The 20,476-nt window shown below is 32.8% G+C and overlaps 2 protein-coding genes across 3 annotated transcripts; both read left to right on the top strand.

Annotated features, from left to right (window-relative positions):
* On the top strand, positions 1 to 8,358 carry LOC116020341 (transcription factor DIVARICATA-like). The gene is made up of 2 exons (XM_031260821.1): positions 1 to 288; positions 8,038 to 8,358. Exons 1-2 carry the CDS (start codon positions 1 to 3, stop codon positions 8,356 to 8,358), a joined length of 609 nt encoding a protein of 202 aa, XP_031116681.1.
* A 7,542-nt stretch (positions 8,359 to 15,900) lies between these two features.
* LOC116019009 lies at positions 15,901 to 19,172 on the top strand. Of its 2 annotated transcripts, none has more exons than XR_004098654.1 (2): positions 15,901 to 16,286; positions 18,590 to 19,167. XR_004098654.1 is itself a non-coding variant. In XM_031259072.1 (2 exons), the coding sequence occupies exons 1-2, from the start codon at positions 16,098 to 16,100 to the stop codon at positions 19,009 to 19,011; spliced, it is 606 nt and encodes a 201-aa protein (XP_031114932.1). In that variant the 5' UTR covers positions 15,901 to 16,097; the 3' UTR covers positions 19,012 to 19,172. The 2 variants fall into 2 exon arrangements, 1 of the variants encoding a protein (XP_031114932.1); XM_031259072.1 differs by having other exon boundaries at positions 18,595 to 19,172.
* Positions 19,173 to 20,476: the final 1,304 nt, after the last annotated feature.

Below are 20,476 nucleotides of genomic sequence, written 5' to 3'. Positions count from 1 at the left end.
ATGGCAAACCAGAGAGCGACATGGACATGGGATGAAGAGAGGATGTTTCAAATTGCTCTATCAACTTATGTAGAAGGAACACGTAATCGATGGAAAAAGATTGCAGAGTTAATTCCTGTAAAATCAGCCAAGGATGTGGAGGAATATTATCCTATTTTGAAGGCCAATATAGAAGCCATGGAAAGTAGCTTTACTCAGTTGCAAACCAACACAAATAATGCACCTCCATCTTCGCAGCGTAGAGGAGAGAATGAAGAAGTGGGCTCAGTTTGGGATTTGGATGAATTGGTTTCATGCTCCCAAGTTTATCATGCTTTAAATAAAAAATAATACTCCCTGCCAAAGACCTTGTGGTCTAGTGGCACCTGGTATCTCGGTTTGTGGGAGTGGGTTCGAGCTTCAGTGGAGGCTACTGTTGATTCTTTGTGCTTCAGTAGGTTGAAAAAGTAGCTATGAACAGATACTACATTGTAATAGAGAATACTTTTTAATATAGTAAAATCCCGTTTGAGTGAACTTTTTTCTAGTACGGTATCTCTCTCTTAATGAATTTGTATGCTATTACGCATGACTGCATGAGTAAGGTTTACCTAGTACATATTATCAAGTAGTGGTTGATATTTCCTCGTCATCCAAAAATGAGTTCTTCTATATTTGCTCGGTCGCCGATTGCATAAAATTTGACGATAATACCCCTAGATTTAACACCTATTTAACAGAAATTTTAATGGAGGACTATTTGTGGTCAAAAATGAAAGTTAGAGGACCATTTGTGATCGAATTGAAAGTCAATGACTAAAAGGAGTACTACCTTAATAGTCAGAGGATTATTTGTGGTATTAACTCTTCTTTAATCATGCAATACGTGATATTTTAGAAGTGTATATTATATATACATAGTAAAAAAAAAAAAACTCTAGATCTTTCAGTCATTATATATCTATATAATTATATTTAAAGTAACTTTTAATTGTGGAGTCTAAGTACATTCTCTAAGATAATATTAAGTAGAGCAAATACCAATTTTGATCCCACGACTATTAGCAAAATGACAATATTGGTCCACATGTTTAATTTCTACCAATTTTGGTCCCATGACTATAGTTTTAGTACCAATTTTCATCCACGACTATTATTTTAGTGTCAAAATTTATTTGCGCCGGTCATCCATCTGTTTAAAATGTGCAAAAATTTAAAATTGTTAAGGGTATTTTCGTCATTTTCAACTTAATATCCCAATTTGAACATGAATAAATGGATTTAAATCCTAAGATCAATAAAATTCACAGTTTTCTTCCTCATTTTACCTTAATTTGAGGAGAAATGTGAATTATGACCGATCTTAGGGCTTAAATCTCTTTATTCATGCTTTAATTGGAATATTGAGTTGAAAATGACGAAAACACCTTTAAAAATTTTAGATTTCTGCATGTTTTAAATGTATGGGTGACCGGTACGATGAATTTTTGCACTAAAACAGTAGTCGTGGGACCAAAATTGGTAGAAATTAAACATGTGGACCAAATTTGTCATTTTGCTAATAGTCATGGGACAAAAATTGGTATTTGCTCTATTAAGTATTTTAATATATGTAAAATGGTACGGTATCTTTACTTCTTATCTCAAATACTGCCTACTGAACTAATGAATTAAACCCGTGTGAGAGGAGAAGCTAAGCCCGTGTAGGCAAATGGTATATTTTCTTAATATCGCATTAGGTAGTTTATTATAGTTAAAATAGTATCATTCCCTAATATAACATTAAGCAACTAATTCAGTAAAACGTAAAAAGGTAACTTTCAAAGTTTTAGTACTCAATTTTAACTATATAATGCACAACTTAATACACCCTTTAATTTATAAGTTGTGACCAATAAACATTATATATATCTTTAATTTGTTCAAAATCAATATAAATTTCAATGGCAAACCAGAAGGCGACATGGACGTGGGATGAAGAGAGGATGTTTCAGATTGCTCTATCAACCTATTTAGAAGGAACACGTAATAGATGGAAAAAGATTGCAGAGTTAATTTCTTGAAAATCAGCCAAGGATGTAGAGGAACATTATCCTATTTTATTTGATGGCCAATATAGAAGCCATGGAAAGTAGCTTTACTCAATTGCAAACCAACACAAATAACAATGCTTCGTCTTTGCAGAGTAGAGAAGAGAATGAAGAAGTGGGCTCAGTTTGGGATTTGGATGAATTGGTTTCATGCTCCCAAGTTTATCATACTTTAAATAAAAAATAATACTCCCTAATATAATAATATACTATTACCCTATTTTCTAGTTTATTTATATTAGTCCTACGCATTATTATAACTTTTTAGTTATTTCTAATTATAGGGAAGTTATGGGAGTTTATTTGTAATTTTTCTTATATTTAATGCATTGATTTTTATTATTTGAAAATACAATATTTTTACTTAAAATATTATATCAATTTCCAATAATTATGCATAATTAATTTGAGTATAATTTATTGTTATATGATGTTATAGAAAAAAAAATCTTAAAGCTAAGTTATCAATAATAATAAGACTCCGTATATACTTTTCCAAATGTCTATGGTAATGCTCTCCATTGAGGCTCGAACCCACTCCTATCATCCATGTGGGAGTGTAAACCGGACACCCCGGGTGCCACTAGACCACAAGGTCTTTAGCATGGTAATGCTCTTTAAAATGGTTATTTTTGAATTTAGTATTCTTTGCATATTAGTTTTATAAGTTTAATTAGCATTGATATTAGTCATATTACCACAAAGATAAATATTGATAGAGTTTTGTTTTTCAACCAATTATGAAATAGGCCTTCTTTGGTTATTGGCGGATCCGCCAATTTTTGCCGAATTTGCCAATTTCAGCATTTTGACCAAACATTTGGTTAATGGCGGTTTGGAGCAGCGAATTTGCTCCAAACCGCCAACTTTCAAAACGCTGCTATGAGCAGCGTTTTGCAATGGCGTTTTGGGAAAATAATTTGTTTCCCCAAAACGCCCTTATAATTAACCAATTAATAAAAAAAAAATTAAACTTCAACCGCTGGGCAAACTATTGAAAATGAAATGGAGCCTTGAGGCTCCTTTTATAGGAGCCTCAAGGCTCCATTCCCCACTTATCCCACCGATGTGGGATAAGGGGGGAAACAAAGGGGAGCCACTGTGCGGCTCCGCCCTCCTTCTTCTTTCTTTCTTTTTTTTTTTTTTCTTTAAAACATTATTATTATTATTATTATTATTATTATTGTTATTGTTATTGTTGTTGTTGTTGTTGTTGTTATATATATATATATATATATATATATATATATATATATATATATATATTATGTATACCTTTTTGGTCATTTTACATGTTAACCGCTAATCTAAACAGCTAATTTAACCAAACATCTTTTTACAAACCGCTAATACAATCCGTTGGTCAAACCCGCTAATACAATCCGCTATTTGATAACCGCTAACACAATCCGCTACTGCTAACTTCTAACCGCTGATAACCAAACAAGCCCATAGTAAGGAATAATCTGTAAAATCAAACGGAAAATAGTTTGAAATATTAAGGTCCAATCCATAGCATTACACTCATTAAGGTGGCAAATTTCAAAATGTTTAGTATTGTTAATGTAGTCTCTCTAATTATATGTACTTATTCAGATAGATTCCTAAAACGTTTAGGAATTTTATAATTAAGAGTATCAATTTAAGAAAATTTGAAAAAAAAAAAATCGTAATGAGTAACTATTTTAGCAATCAATGTAAATAATTATAACATAATCACAATTCTATTAAAAAATGTACATATTTTCAAATTAAAGCGTACAAAATATTTTAAATATAATTTATGTTTAGGTAAATGTATAATTTTTATTATTATATAGATAGATATTAGATATAGATAAATATCATATCATAGCTTTCCCTGTATACATAAATATTCTTATTTTAAAATTTTGTATTGATATTTCAGAATTTATTTGGATGATATTATAAACTTTTGTTTGTTATCCTAAACTAAACAGTAAATAAATGTTTGGGAAACACTTACGTGGCGTTTGGTTAGATGGAATGAATTAGGTGGGAAAAGAATTGCAATTCTAAGGAAAAAGAATAATGCGGGAATAAAGTAGGAGTTTAAATTCCAGTGTTTGGTTTGCAGGAATAAAATTACTAGGAATTTCAATTCCAATGTTTGGGCTATGTTTGGCAAACCTAGCTGAAAAGGTAGCTGAAAGCTGAAAAGTAGCTGAAAACTGAAAAGCTATAAGCTCGAAGCTGAAATCTAAAGAGCTGTTAAGCTAGCTGTTATGCTTAAAAATGTTTGGTAAAATTAATTTTTTGATAAGCTGATAAATGTAAAAAGACTAAAAAGGACATCTTCATACAATTTAAATAGTTTTAAATTTAAATAGGTTTGTTTATATATTAAAATATAAAATAGTGAAATCAATATATTTTAATAAAATATAAAGTAAGAACATATATTTGAAAAAATATAAAGTAAAATAAAATGTTTATAATTCATAAGATTAGTTCATACAAAAATCAATGTTCAAACACAAATGTCAAATTGAAATTACAACCAAACATATTGAAGAGAAAAAGTAAAAAAGGTTTAGCTATAAAGATTTTAATTGGGAAGGGTAAACGATGTCATTTCTTTAAAATAATAAGGTTAAAGATAGAAAAAGAAAAGTTAGGAAGCTATTAGCTTATTTTGAAACGCTACCTTAAGTAGCGTTCAAAAATAAGCTCTTATTTTAAGCTACTAGCTTATTTTATGAACATTACCAAACAGAGCTTATAGCTTATTAATAGCTTAAAATAAGATATAAGCTCCTAAATAAGCTCAGCCAAACAGAGCCTTGGTATACATGGGAATTGAGAGGAAATAAGTAGTATAAAGTCCAAAACACTCATTGTTGCTGTTGTTGTTGTTGTTGTTATTATTATTATTATTATTATTATTATTATTATTATTATTATTATTATTTATAATTGAAAAATTAATTCACAAATTCTTAAAGTTGTTGTATATAAAGAAATGCAAATTTTGAATAGTCTTGCATATAAATAATTCAAAGGAACATACACGAAAGTTGTTGTATATGAATAATGCATATAAAGAATGTAAATTTTGAATAGTTGTTGCATATAAAGATTTAAATTAAATGAACATACACAAAGGGGTGTCAAAGACTAATACACGCTATAATTTAGAAGTGAATGTCATGTATCAATTTTAGGTTAAAAAATGGAGGGTAATTTTGTCTCAGGCTACCTTTTTTTCTTCCTAAAATCCATGGAATTAAAATCTTGGGAGGGGCCATGAGATTCTAATTCCATGAAAATGAGGGAATTTCAATTCCCTCCAACCAAACGAAGGAATTTTGTTGCATTCGGAATTAGGTGGAATTAAGTGGTAATGGAATTGTAATTCCCTCCAACCAAACACCATGTTATAGTTTTGTTTCTAAATCCTTAAAATGCATATATGAACTTAAAATCCCCTTTAAGAGAATTTTCACTTGGCATGCTTGTAATTCATGTCTCCATACATATGATTGTCTCCATCTACACCGAGTTCAATACATATAATTCTGTTGTTTTTTTTTTCTAGTGCGGTATATCTCTCATAATTGATTTGCATGCTATTACACATGATTGAGTTTTACCTAGTACATATCATCAAGTAGTGGTTGATATTTCGCCGCCATTCAAAAATGAGTCCTATTTTTGCTCTGCCGCCGATGATTCAACTCTCCATTTTCTGTTTGATTGAAAGTTCAAAAAAGAAAATTCTATTTGGTTCATTTTTTAAAAAATTACATAAATCTCCTACAATATCTTTATAAAATATTTATTATTTTAATGATGATAATAATTATTATTCATATCTTAAAAAATTATTAATAAATTTTAATAATTATAATAAAAAGATGTAAATAAATTATTTTACTTTCTAATGTATTATATTAGTAAAAGAAATACATAAATTGATAAATATAATAGTTATGAATTATTGAAAATGAAGAAAAAAACTTTTTTTTTAATGTGGGGTTGGGGTGGATCAAGGTTTTTATTGTTTGGCTTGGCATAGCTCAACTCATATTTAATCAAGATAAATGTAATAACTCTAAATGTTATTTTCAAAAAAAAAACTCTAAATGTTTTGGGTTATGAGTTGGACTAATATTTTTACTGTTTAGTCATGCCTAAGCACGACAAATTATACAGTGCACCACGGTGCACATAGCAATGTGCACCACGTACCTAAACGACGTCGTTTTGAGCATTGTAAACTAATCGTCCGTTTTTTTTGGAAATCACGTTTTCCCGTTTCGGCCGGTCTCTGTATTTATGTTAATATTCTGTGTATTCCAGGCAATCATTCTGTGTATTATAGGCAACCGTTCTGTGTATTATAGGCAACCGTTATGTGTATTCATGTTAGTAACACATGTTATGATTTCATGTTAGTAACACATGTTGAGATGTGTTTGTGCATTCGAATGTTTAGGAGGATGAGTTCTGTGTATTTTGTGTAAATATTATGTGTATTCATGTTATTAACACAAGTTGTGATGTGTTTGTGCATTCGAATGTTAGAAGGATGAGTTCGGTGTATTTTGCGTCAATATTCTGTGTATTATGGGCAAACATTCTGTGTATTCTAGGCAAACGTTCTGTGTATTCTATATAATGATTATGTGTATTATAGATAACGAATTATCTGGAGTCATTCGCGTCCACTAACATCTGTGTATTTTGTGTCAATATTCTGTGTATTCTGGGAAAACATTCTGTGTATTTTAGGCAAACGTTCTGTGTATTATAGATAATGATTATGTGTATTATAGATAATGAATTCCCTGAGTCATTCGCGTCCGCGTCTACTAACACCAAAACGAACGTTTTATGTACGTGGTGCACATTATTATGTGCACCGTGGTGCAGGGTATAACGATTGCCTAAGCACATATATTTTAACTGGGCTAACCCATTCAAGTTTAAATCTTGACAGATGGTGGGTCAATCTTCTCATTTGATATCACTCAAAGGGGTTGTTATGCCGTGGACCCAGGTCCACCTTGCAAGGTGGACCTGGGCCTACATTCACATACACTATACTCTACATTCACAATTTGTAAACTCCACATTCACACATTACATGATTATATATTTAGTAACTATATTACCACTGTTATGCATTCACACATTCAAAACTCTATATTCACAGGTCCTATACTCCACATTCACAACTTGAGAACTCCACATTCACACATTACAGGGCTACAAGTTGCTAGAACTTCTTAACTCTATTAAAGATTCACACATGCATAACTCTACATTCACGATTTCTATACTCCATATTCACAATTTGAAACCTCCACATTCACACATTTCTGGGCAACTCTACATTCACACAATCATAAATCTACATTCACGATTCCTATACTTTACATTCACACATTTTTGAACAACTCTATATTCAGCAATATGTTTACTAATTTAAAAAAAAAAAAAAAAAGAGACAAAAACGACGTAGTTTTGGACCCAGGTCCACCTTGCAAGGTGGACCTTGGTCCACAGCATAATTTGCCCACTCAAAGGGAGAGCATGAAAGAACCAAGCATGATATAAGAATTTTCAAAAAAAAAAAAAAATATTTTCCCAGTAAAAATCTACATTTTGCATTAAAGTCAATAATTTTACTTCGACCGAAATAATTATTTTTCGTTGATAGTTAAATATTAAAAAATACAAAAAAATAACGTAACTTCCAAAAATTATTTTTCAGGTTTTGAAACAAACTATTAGACAACTTACTAAATGTAAAACGGTATCTTGTCTTGAAATAGTATTAAGCTGCTAATTGAGTAAAACGTAAAATGGTAACTTCCCAAGCTTTAGTACGTAGTTTTAACTATATAATGTCCAACTTAATTCACCCTCTTGTAAACCATAAACACTAAATTAATCCTTATATCTTTGTTCAAAATCAATAGAAATTTCAATGGCAAACCAGAGGGCGACATGGACATGGGATGAAGAGAGGATGTTTCAAATTGCTCTATCAACCTATGTAGAAGGAACACCTAATAGATGGAAAGAGATTGCAAAGTTAATTCTTGAAAAATCAGCCAAGGATGTGAAGGAACATTATCCTATTTTGAAGGCCAATATAGAAGCCATGGAAAGTAGCTTTACTCAATTGCAAACCAACACAAATAACAATGCTTCGTCTTCGCAGCGTAGAGAAGAGAATGAAGAAGTGGGCTCCGTTTGGGATTTGGATGAATTGGTTTCATGCTCCCAAGTTTATCATGTTTTGCATACAATATTATAGCAATTTTCAGTAATTTGAGTATAATTTATTATTGTTCTATGAGTTAGGCACGAATCTTTAAAAAAAAAAAAATTTATATACTAATTAAATAACCCTCTGGATGCAAAAGGCATGGAAATACAATTAGTGAACCAATAATTGAACAATAATATTTTGTTGTAATTAATTTTTTTTTTTGAAAACAAAAACGTAATCAGATATATTAATGCAAAAGAGCTGAAATAAAGTCAGGAGGGACAGAGTCCAGTACATAGTATCTAAAAATGAGAATGCCTGAGAGGCAAAAATATGAGCAATAACATTTGCTGATCTAGGTACCCAACTGACTTGACATTGGATAAAAGTTGACACGGCTGCCCTGCACTCATCAATGGCAATCCCCGCATAAGATCTGAATGAAGGTTGCAACGTTGTTAAACCACTCCGTAGCTGCAAGCAGTCCATGAGCCGCTGGACGTCCGTAACCCTCTTGTTCCGTAACCACAGCAACACTTGTTTGCAAGCAGTGGCCTCCGCCATTAACGGGGTGAAACAATCCAGCAAAGCACCTGCGCATGCTGCAACAAAGTCTCCCTCCTGTGATAACAAGATCGCTCCATAGGTTGCCCTTGTAGACTCGGCTTGATACCCTGCGTCGAAGAAACATCGTTGCAGATTTAACACCGCCGGAACAGTACCGCCGGAAGCTGCCAACTGGGCAGCAGGCTGCGAATAAATAGACTGGGAATAATTGGCAGTAGCGGCTGTGCGGCAGTGTACTTCCTATGTTTGGTTCAAGTTATGTAATTTACTTCCTAGATTAAAGATTTCATATCAAAACAAGTGTTAGGGCGTTTGGTTCAAGTTATATAAGATAACTAAGGTTATATTTGCTTAAAAATATAGCATTCCTATGTTTGGTTCAAGTTATGTAATTTTCTCCGAGAATTTAACATAACCACCACATGAAGGTTTTAGCTATTGGAAGGAAATGTGAGATACATCCCAATTTTTAGGTAACCTCACATTCACTTATGTTATTACTAACATTGAGCTTTTGACATTTTAATCAATTTTGTCTGATTTCTGTTGTCTTATTTATATATTTCAATTTTAAACCAAACACATGAATGTAACATTCTCAGTTATCTAACATTCCCAGCAATCTAACATTCTCTAAGGTAATCTAACATTCCATGAACCAAACGCCCCCTTAAGTTCCAGAATTTTATAATACAAGACACAAAGATTCATAACATAAGACATACACATACATTAGGGTCCACAGTGCACAGTGCACTGTGAACCCTGATCCATGACTCCTGGTATAAGGATTGCATTTTAAATTCAAATACATTATCATATAAAATTCAATGCTAAATTCTTTCGTGACATTAAATTTCCACATATAATCAAAGCAAATCCGCAGGGCGAGTCTGATTTTCTTGGCCTTAAACATGAAATTTGAATTATTGAACTCAAATTCCAGTCTAATTCTCCATTTGGCAATCATAAACTATGATAATTTAACTCAACCATTATTGTGTGGACCATACTATTAAATAATGTATATTCAGTACAAAAATAATATACATTCATTATAAAAATAATATACATTATATTTAGGGGATGTACATTATTTGTGTACTGAATGTACATTATATTGTATAATGTACATTCAGTACATAAATAATGTAAATTTAGTATATTAAAAATATACTTTTTGTTATGGTCTACATAGGTTCTCACAGCAATATATAGACCATGGTCCACACAATAATTTGCCAATTTTAACCAAGCAACTGCTCCAATTGGACAATTTGGAATACGTAATCAAATTCAATTAAATTTTTCCAATTCCAATTAATCAATTGGACTCCATAAATTTTCAAATCTTTAATGAAGTAATTTGATGTGTATTTCTTTAAAGGAAAACGGTTGATGTAATTTCAAGTAAAGTCTATTGTGTGAATCATAAATAAAAAATAAATATATAATATACTAAAAGTACATTATTTGTATACGTAAAGTACATTATTCGAAAGTACATAATTTTTTATATATTATCAAATAATGTACATTCACACACAAATAATGTACTTTTAATATATTAAAAATGTATATTGCATTCATAGTTCACACAAATACGTGGATCATGGTCCACACAATAATTAATTTGCCGTATAATTCCGGCTACAATTTTTTTTGGGTAAAGAATAATAAACGAAAAGTTAATAATGGCCCACTTTCTTTTTCGATCAATCATAAATCATAATATGACAGTGCGATGAGAACGTAATTCTTATATTCAATAGTGTTTGACAATTACAACAATGATGAGAAGGGATATATATACAAGGTAAGTCTTATGCAGACTAGAATTGATAGTCCAAAATGTCACTCAGATACATAGAGTCCTAATACGTACTCCCCCTCATGTTTAGGGTAAACTAGAAATCTGAAACTTGTCTCTGAGAAAATTAAATCTAGGACCTGGAAGAGCCTTCGTAAATATATCAGCAAGTTGACTTGAATATCTCCATAAGCCACTTTATCTCTGACGAAGTGATCGATAATCAATCTCAACATGTTTGGTGCGAGCATGAAAAATTGGGTTTGCACACATATGTGGCCCCAAGATTGTCACACCATAGCTTGGGAACAGGAATCTCGTGAATCTTGATTTCTCGTAGGACAGACACAATCCAAGTGACCTCAACACAAACATCAACAATAGCTTTATATTTTGCTTCTGTGGAGGATCTGGCAACTGTTTTCTGCTTCTTACACACCTAGGACACGAGATTGATTCCCAAAAATACAGCATAACCACTAGTGGACTTGCAATCATCAAGACAACCAGCCTAGTCAAAATCAGAAAAGACATGAAGCTCCCTAGACTTGGACGGATTCACATGCAAGCCATAGGTCAAAGTACCCTTAACATATCGTAGTACTCGTTTCATGTGCTCCCAATATGTAACCATAGGAGCATGCATATGTTGACAAAGCTGATTTACTGCAAAAGACAGGTCAGGACATGCCACCGTGAGATACTGCAGTGCCACAGCCAGACTCCTGAACTTTGTTGGATTATCATATAGATCTGCATTAGAGACTAAGGAGGGCACTTTCGAAGCAGAGACGGGTGTAGCCAAAGGTTTGCACTCAGGCATACCAACACATTTTAATATAGTAGTCATATATCTTTGCTGAGAGAGAACATTTCAACAATATTGAACTTCTATTGACACCTTTTTTTGACTTGTTTGTCTGCTTGCCTTTAATGCAGTCAATGCAAGTCTCAAAATCAGTATAGTCTAGAGTAGAAAGTACTCTATCCTTTACCAATCTCTTAATTCCTTCAAGGGAGATATGTCATAATCTCCGATGTCATAACATTGAGGAATTTTTGTTAATACTACAACGTTTGGTACCAGTTTCAACATGTAAGAAATTGTAAATTGGATTGTTTTGTAGGTGAATACGATAAAGACCATCAGGCAGTGTACCTTTTTCCAACACAAGTAGAATTGTGAAACAATTGAAAATACTTTTCATAAAACTTAAATTGAAATCCAAATGGTACAAGTCTTGAAACTGAAACCAAGCTTCTAGAGAAACTGGGTACATAAAAGGTCTTTTCTAACTTCAAAACAAAACCATTTTCTAATACTAAAGTACAAGTTCCAATTGCTTCAACTGGTGAGCCCATCTTGTTTTCAGATAAGATGGTTCGCTCACTTCTCATTGGTTGTCTCAAATTTTGCATATCTTGTAAATAATTTGCAATGTGGATAGTTGAACCAGAATCAACCCACCAAGAATTAGTATTAATTTCTAACATATTTGATTCAAAACATATAAAGGAAGAGGAAATGTTGCCTTTTTTTTTTTTTTTTTGGAAATTCACTTCTTGAATTTGGCACAATCCTTCTTCATGTGTCATTTCTTTTTATGAAGAAACACTTATATGCCTTCTTAATGTCAGCTTTAGGGATTAGTTTCCCTTTAGCTGCTGACTTGGATCCCTTAAACTTTCTAGATTTTCCTTTAGACTTTGTAGTGGGCATTAAGACACTCTCCCCAAGCTCAGTAATAAGCCTCTCTTCCTTTTATAGACACGTGATCATTAATATGGGTGTGCAATCGGTTAACCAAACCTAACCAAATCGAAGTTTTTAAAACCTTAACCGTTAACCTAACCAAACTTTGCATTACTAAAACGAATCAAAAATTTTTCAGTTAATTGGTCGGTTAACTGATTAACCGAACTTTTGTAAGTTAAATTTTAAATCTTAAAAAATAATATCCATAATAATAAATCAATAAGAAAATATACAAAAACAATGACATGACAACACTACACATGTACGAGGATTTTACATAGTAGATTCATATATATATATATATAATTTTGGTTAACCGTTCGATTAATTCGGTTAACTAAAGCTTTGAACTGAATTAACTGCTAACCGAAATTTTAAAAATGCTTTAACCATTAAAAGAACCAAACAATTTTGGTTGAAAACGGTTAACCGAACTTTGTTGGTTCGGTCGGTTAATAAAAAATTTACTGAAGTTTGCGCACACCTAGCCGTTAATTCATTGATAGTCTAATTCACCTTGTGTGTGTTAATGGAAATCTTAAAGGGGCTATATTGTTGAGGAATGGTATTAAGTGCAAAATGCACCACAAAGAAATTTGGTAAAGTTATTTCCAACTTCTTCAGTTGAGCCGCAATATCCCTTAATTAAATGGTAGAAACGGAATTGGTACGATTTTGGTTTGAGTTTTCCTCCCTTAGTAACAAAACTACCAAACTATATGCCACTGCATAATTGTCTGTGGACTAAATTATGATCATAACTCAATATTTCATTCCAATTAATCATACATATATAACAAAATTGCCTGTGGACTGAATTTTTTCATGTTATATACAATTAATCGCAATTGATATGTCTAAAACTTTATGTGATCTAGTGAAACAACTTAATATATGATTTTAATTGATCAAGGATGTTGTGACTACTCCTGAATTAATTAAAAGTATAAGATCACTAGACAATTATCAGTTTATTGCCGATCTTTATGTGATTAAACTTAATAATCCTGAGTCAATTAAAGATGTTGTGGCTACTCTTTTATTAATCAAAATTATAATCACTTTGGCAATATGGATTTTAAAGCCTAATAAACAAATTATACTGACATGTGATAGACCCAAGTATACTCTTAGAAAAGTTGGCCGGGACAAAACCCCATTAAAAATTAACTCCTTAGACAGAGTAGGATTCTAAGAGAACTAGTAGCATATTGGCTATTCTAGTTTGCACCCCAAGATATTTTTCCCGGTTCATGCATTCTCACATTCAATGTACAATAGTTTGAGAGTTCTATATGAATGTCGGTTTACTTGTGGGCTATGGTTAAGACTTTAAAAGGTGAACAATCAGTTATCGGTCGTAGGTTTTTCGGTCGGTCCGATTTTTTTGTTCACCCTTAACTACAGGTACAGAATATATCAGCTACATATACAGAATCTGAATATTATTTGAACCAAGGTGTACAATGCAAAGTAAACCTTGGTTCATGGTATAATTTACGGCAAATTATTGCATGGACCATNGGTGTGCAATCGGTTAACCAAACCTAACCAAATCGAAGTTTTTAAAACCTTAACCGTTAACCTAACCAAACTTTGCATTACTAAAACGAATCAAAAATTTTTCAGTTAATTGGTCGGTTAACTGATTAACCGAACTTTTGTAAGTTAAATTTTAAATCTTAAAAAATAATATCCATAATAATAAATCAATAAGAAAATATACAAAAACAATGACATGACAACACTACACATGTACGAGGATTTTACATAGTAGATTCATATATATATATATATAATTTTGGTTAACCGTTCGATTAATTCGGTTAACTAAAGCTTTGAACTGAATTAACTGCTAACCGAAATTTTAAAAATGCTTTAACCATTAAAAGAACCAAACAATTTTGGTTGAAAACGGTTAACCGAACTTTGTTGGTTCGGTCGGTTAATAAAAAATTTACTGAAGTTTGCGCACACCTAGCCGTTAATTCATTGATAGTCTAATTCACCTTGTGTGTGTTAATGGAAATCTTAAAGGGGCTATATTGTTGAGGAATGGTATTAAGTGCAAAATGCACCACAAAGAAATTTGGTAAAGTTATTTCCAACTTCTTCAGTTGAGCCGCAATATCCCTTAATTAAATGGTAGAAACGGAATTGGTACGATTTTGGTTTGAGTTTTCCTCCCTTAGTAACAAAACTACCAAACTATATGCCACTGCATAATTGTCTGTGGACTAAATTATGATCATAACTCAATATTTCATTCCAATTAATCATACATATATAACAAAATTGCCTGTGGACTGAATTTTTTCATGTTATATACAATTAATCGCAATTGATATGTCTAAAACTTTATGTGATCTAGTGAAACAACTTAATATATGATTTTAATTGATCAAGGATGTTGTGACTACTCCTGAATTAATTAAAAGTATAAGATCACTAGACAATTATCAGTTTATTGCCGATCTTTATGTGATTAAACTTAATAATCCTGAGTCAATTAAAGATGTTGTGGCTACTCTTTTATTAATCAAAATTATAATCACTTTGGCAATATGGATTTTAAAGCCTAATAAACAAATTATACTGACATGTGATAGACCCAAGTATACTCTTAGAAAAGTTGGCCGGGACAAAACCCCATTAAAAATTAACTCCTTAGACAGAGTAGGATTCTAAGAGAACTAGTAGCATATTGGCTATTCTAGTTTGCACCCCAAGATATTTTTCCCGGTTCATGCATTCTCACATTCAATGTACAATAGTTTGAGAGTTCTATATGAATGTCGGTTTACTTGTGGGCTATGGTTAAGACTTTAAAAGGTGAACAATCAGTTATCGGTCGTAGGTTTTTCGGTCGGTCCGATTTTTTTGTTCACCCTTAACTACAGGTACAGAATATATCAGCTACATATACAGAATCTGAATATTATTTGAACCAAGGTGTACAATGCAAAGTAAACCTTGGTTCATGGTATAATTTACGGCAAATTATTGCATGGACCATAGTCCATGCAATAATGATTGATAATTTACCATCANAAAAGTACATTATTTTTATACTGAAGGTACAGTATTTTTGTACTGTAGGTACATTATTTGACAGTATATATTAAATAATGTACCTTCAGTACAAAAATAATGTAACCTAAAATAATGTACCTACAGTATAAAAATAATGTACCTTCAGTACAAAAATAATATACTTTTTATTTTTGGTCCACACAGCTGTGTGGACCATAGTCCATGCAATAATGATTGATAATTTACCATCAAAATGCCTTAAACAAACCAAATAGGTCCAATAAATATTTTTTTTTTAATAAGTCCAGACCTGGCCGAATTGGGCCAGACTCGACCCAACATAATAATCCATCATCATGTTCTTCACCTTTAATCAGCCATAACCCTAGCTGCCTTCTACATTATATACCCGCAGCCAAACTTAAAAATGGAGAGAGAGAGACAAAGGTGACCGAAAAAAAATGGGGAAGGCAGTAGCGGCGAGCCGGGAAGCCCAGCCTCGTCGCCGCCATCTTGCTTCGACGACGCCCGCCGTCCGCTGCCCGCGACTCCAAGTCGCGTCGTCTACTGGAGCTTGAGTAGCAGCGACGGCGTCGCCTGAAGGAGAAGAGAAGAAGCATGTCGCCACCGCCGGGAACCAGCTCCGCCGCCGCCATATGCCTGCAGGCGCGACGTCGACCGTCGTCCGCCGCCTGCAATTCCAGGTCGCGATGCCACCTCAGCAAACACTGTCCACTGCCATCAACAGAGGTCGCCGGCGCATTGACGACAACCAAAGGCACCGGCGAACTCTCCGGCGGATCTAAGGTAAGACAGTATATTGAAGGCTGTTATACTTTATCTAATCGTTGTATGTGTGGTTTATTTTCGTGGTTATACTTTATTTTCCTGCTTGTGTATTTTTGGTGAATTGGGTGTAGGTATTTTGTGCATGATTTTTTGATCTAAGAATGATGAAATCACTGCATAAAATGTGCAAACGCAGCATCAGTGAGTGGTGCAATGAGCGGCACTTTCCACACGAGATTTCTGACTCTATCAAAAGAAATTGGCCTATATTTCGCATCTTTTTTAGAAGATTTTGTATTTTTTGTGTTTATTATGTTTTCAGATTATTATTTTGGTAAATTCAGATTGTGACTTATGATTTTAGTTATTCCTAAGGGTTTGTTTCTCAAGACATTTGCAATGGTCACCTTAGAAGCTTTTGCCTTCCGTGTTCTGTATACCTTCTTCTAAAAAAAATTACTCTGTTATACTTTATCTAATTGTTGTATGTCTAGAGCAGTGGTTTATTTTCCTGCTTCTGTATTTTTGGTGAGTTGGGTGTAGGTTTTTGTGTTTGATTTGTTGATCTAAGAATGATGAAATCACTGCATAAAATGTGCAAACGCAGCATCGGTGAGTGGTGCAATGAGCGGCACTTTCCACACGAGATTTCTGACTCTATCAACAGAAATTGGCCTAAAATTTTGTATCTTTTTCAGATATTGACATATTGTACCCTTTTTTCTTGGATGTCTGTCTTTTTAAAAAAAAAACACTTTTTGTACATTTTTTGTGTTTTATGTTGGTTTTTGAATGTAGGAAAGGTGTATGCAAAATATGGGTTCGATGCTTATATTCTTTGTCACTATTCATTAGTGTTTGTGAATTGGTTGGCTTTACCAACATTTGTGATAAAATGATAGCATTCAGTGTTATTTAAGTGATTCCTTTAGGGCCTATTTTAGCATTACCCTTAAAATCCCTGTCAGTGTGTGTATTTTAGTAATCCATAAACCTCTTTAAAATCTTTAGTTAGAAACTGCAAATGCTTTTGTTGGATGGAGGAACAAAATGTTGGGTACTCTGATCTCTGAGGAAGTAAAATTCCTTTGTTAGTTTCTAAAGCATTTGGAGAGAAATTTGTGCTTCTTTTTCCTGTCTGGTGATGTTTAAAAGGGTAATGACTTTTATTTGTTCATAAAGTTATGGGAAAATTGCACTTTTATCTCAAGTTATTATACGATAATTGTAGAATTTGTCATTATTTGTTGGTTGTGCTCATTTCTTGTCCTTGAGCTATAACTAGCGCAAGTGACCATTATTTTATAATTTAGAGACAAAAATTGTCATTTATGTCCATGTTTGGGTTTTTTTTTTTCTATAGCTTAATAGGAGGCTATGATTAGAAAGAGAGAGGGTTGAGTGAGGAATTTCCTTGTGTTCATTAGGGAGTTTTTGGGGGAGAAGTAAATGAAAATGGTCTTTGGATGGCTGCCGCCGCCTTCTCGAGAGAGAAGGCCTTTGGTGGTTTATTACCTTCCAATGTGCATCGTTATCTTCTCTCCTTTCCCTTTTGGAAGGGATTTTCCTCACAATGAAGTGCCTTTATAAATTTACACTTGATATGAGCCACCTTTATTTTCTTTTTCTTTCAAACAATACAAATATATAATTTTAGACAGAGAAATTCAACATACCCTTCATTTATTTTCTCTACATTCTTTTCCTTGGCATTATTTAGTTGGTTTAATGGAGGAGAGAGGTGAGAGGACAGTGAAGGAAAATAAATTACTATGGATTACAAATTAAGAATTTTTGTGGAATCCATAGCTTGGAGAAAAATAAAAAATATTTACTGCAGGTGCACATTGGGTGCACCGCACCAATAGCTCCAAGCTATGAAAGACATAATTTTTGTTTTGTTTTGTGTATTTTATTTCATTTGTTCATTTCACTTTCTTTCCTAATTGCTAGGAAAAAATCATCCTAAAACATTGATCTCTTGGAGATACTCTTAAGAGCATTTTCCTTTTAGAAATAAAATCAAATAATTTATGGGTTTACTTTCATTTGTTATTATTTTAAAAAAAATTTCTGGTTTTATTTTTATAAAAAAAAAGTAGAGAATTTCTCTAATTAACCAACTAATACACCAATTCTCTTAGTTTCTGTGGGTTCTTTAACCAAGCAAGACAAAAATTCCTTCACAACTGATATCAAACAGCCTAATCATTCCCTCACCCAAATAAACCCACATTTACAATATCTAAACTACAAATTAGACTACAAATCTACAATAATCTGTATAATGTTAAACTGCTTCTAATGTTCATCTCCACCAGTTCAGCCTGTTGTCATGCCACCCATGGAGGAGTCAGGTGCTGCTTGTTTCTTTGACGCTGGATTCAGTCTAATGACAGGCAGAGCTACATTTGGAGCTGTCCTATTTACGCCAACCGGAGGCTTGGCAACTGCCAGATTGCTCATGCCCCCTTATGGCGGAAATTTGGCTTGTAAAGAAGTTCTATCATGGTTAAAGGGTTGTGGGGTTAGCTCTGTTATTTTACACACCAACTGTTCAGGGCTTCACGGATGTCTAACAGCTCCCATGGTCGCAATTCGGTTGTTTGTTGGCATTGCAACTGATGGGTGTTGGGAGATTATGTCTTCTTTTCTTAATTGCTATATTCGTTTAATTTGTAGATCCTCTAATATGATTGCACACTCTTTGGCTTCTAAGGCCTACTTTCAGGCTAACCAATAATTATACCATGAATGGATAACTTAGGCTGGTTTACCTCCTTGTGATTTTTTGTCGGCTAGGGTCACAAGGTGAGGAGAAAGTCTCGTTTTCTAGAATAATTATACCATGGGCTCGGGTTCATCTTTACAAATTTACATATTGAATGTTCACATCTTATTTTATCTGTCTTACTTTCTTTTTTAGTTTGGCCCAAAATATCGTTCTCTTTCTAAAATTGAACATCATTATCATTTTATTTTTTTCAATTTTACCCTTATGATTTTTGTTTTCTACATTGTTTTTATTTTCAAAAGTGAAAAAGTTGGTGGCATAATTGGAAAGTATATCATATTTATTTTAATTTTTTAAAAAGCGGGCAAAAAGCAAATGTGACATTCAATTCGCGATGGAGGGAGTAAATATTTAGTTGTGAACATTCAATATATAAATTGTGAATAATCAGTATGTAAATTGTGTATTTTGGATTTAAGGTTCACAGAGGCCAACATAATATATTGGTATTCAGTCCCACTTCACTTCGTGTGAGTTTTTTTGAACGAAAGAACAGATATTAAATGACATCCAAGGGGGAGAGTTAACAAATCACTCCGTACAATCAGGCAAAGAAACGAACTGTCTAGCTAACTCATGAGTTGCCCGATTTGCTACTGATAAGGTTTTTGATATTCCTAATAACTAGATGGAAGTAAGAGTTTCCTTGCACAATTAACAGAGAATCAGTCTCAACATAAACTTTATCATAATGTAGAATCCAACTAAAGCTTCTCTAACTGCTTCTGGTTCCCTAGGTGGGAAAACCCCTCTCCATGGAATACCTCTAACAGCAACGAAAGCTCCGTTGTCATCCCTTAAAATATGTCCAAAACCCATTTGACCAATTTCTTTATTAATGACTTCATGTGAGTTATGCAGTAATCTACCTTCATTTTATTGCTTTAGAAAAACTGTTTCTAATGTATGCTTAACACAAAATGTAGAAAATCATTAATTATCGCTGAATGCAAATTGTACAATTTAAAATGAAATACGAAAAATTTTGCAGTTGAATTGTATTTAACATGGCATCCTTTAGTGAATACAGTTATACAGTAACAGCCTGTTTGGTTCGCTGAAAAATATTTGAAAGAAATGGAATTCAAATTCCATAGAAAACAAATTATGAGGAAAATTGATTCCATTGTTTGGTCGGGTTTGAAATAGTAAGGAATTATGAATATAAAGACCAATATGTCCATAATAATAATAGTGGTAATAAATTTTGATAAGGGCAAAATAGTCCAATTGCTTCATACTTTCTTCTCAATCCCTTTGAAAAACAAAATATCAACTTCTACCTTTGGAATTTGTTTTGAAAAGTCAAACTCCATGAAAAACATTTTTCATCCAACCAAACAACATAATAACACATTTTCCTCAACTTTTTTGAAATTTCCATCCAACCAAGCATGCCATAAGCATCCTTTTA

The sequence above is a fragment of the Ipomoea triloba genome, chromosome 5, assembly GCF_003576645.1.
Source record: "Ipomoea triloba cultivar NCNSP0323 chromosome 5, ASM357664v1".
NCBI classification, from domain to species: Eukaryota; Viridiplantae; Streptophyta; class Magnoliopsida; order Solanales; family Convolvulaceae; genus Ipomoea; species Ipomoea triloba.
Note: the sequence above shows the minus strand (reverse complement) of the source record. Positions and strands in the feature narration are given on the sequence as shown.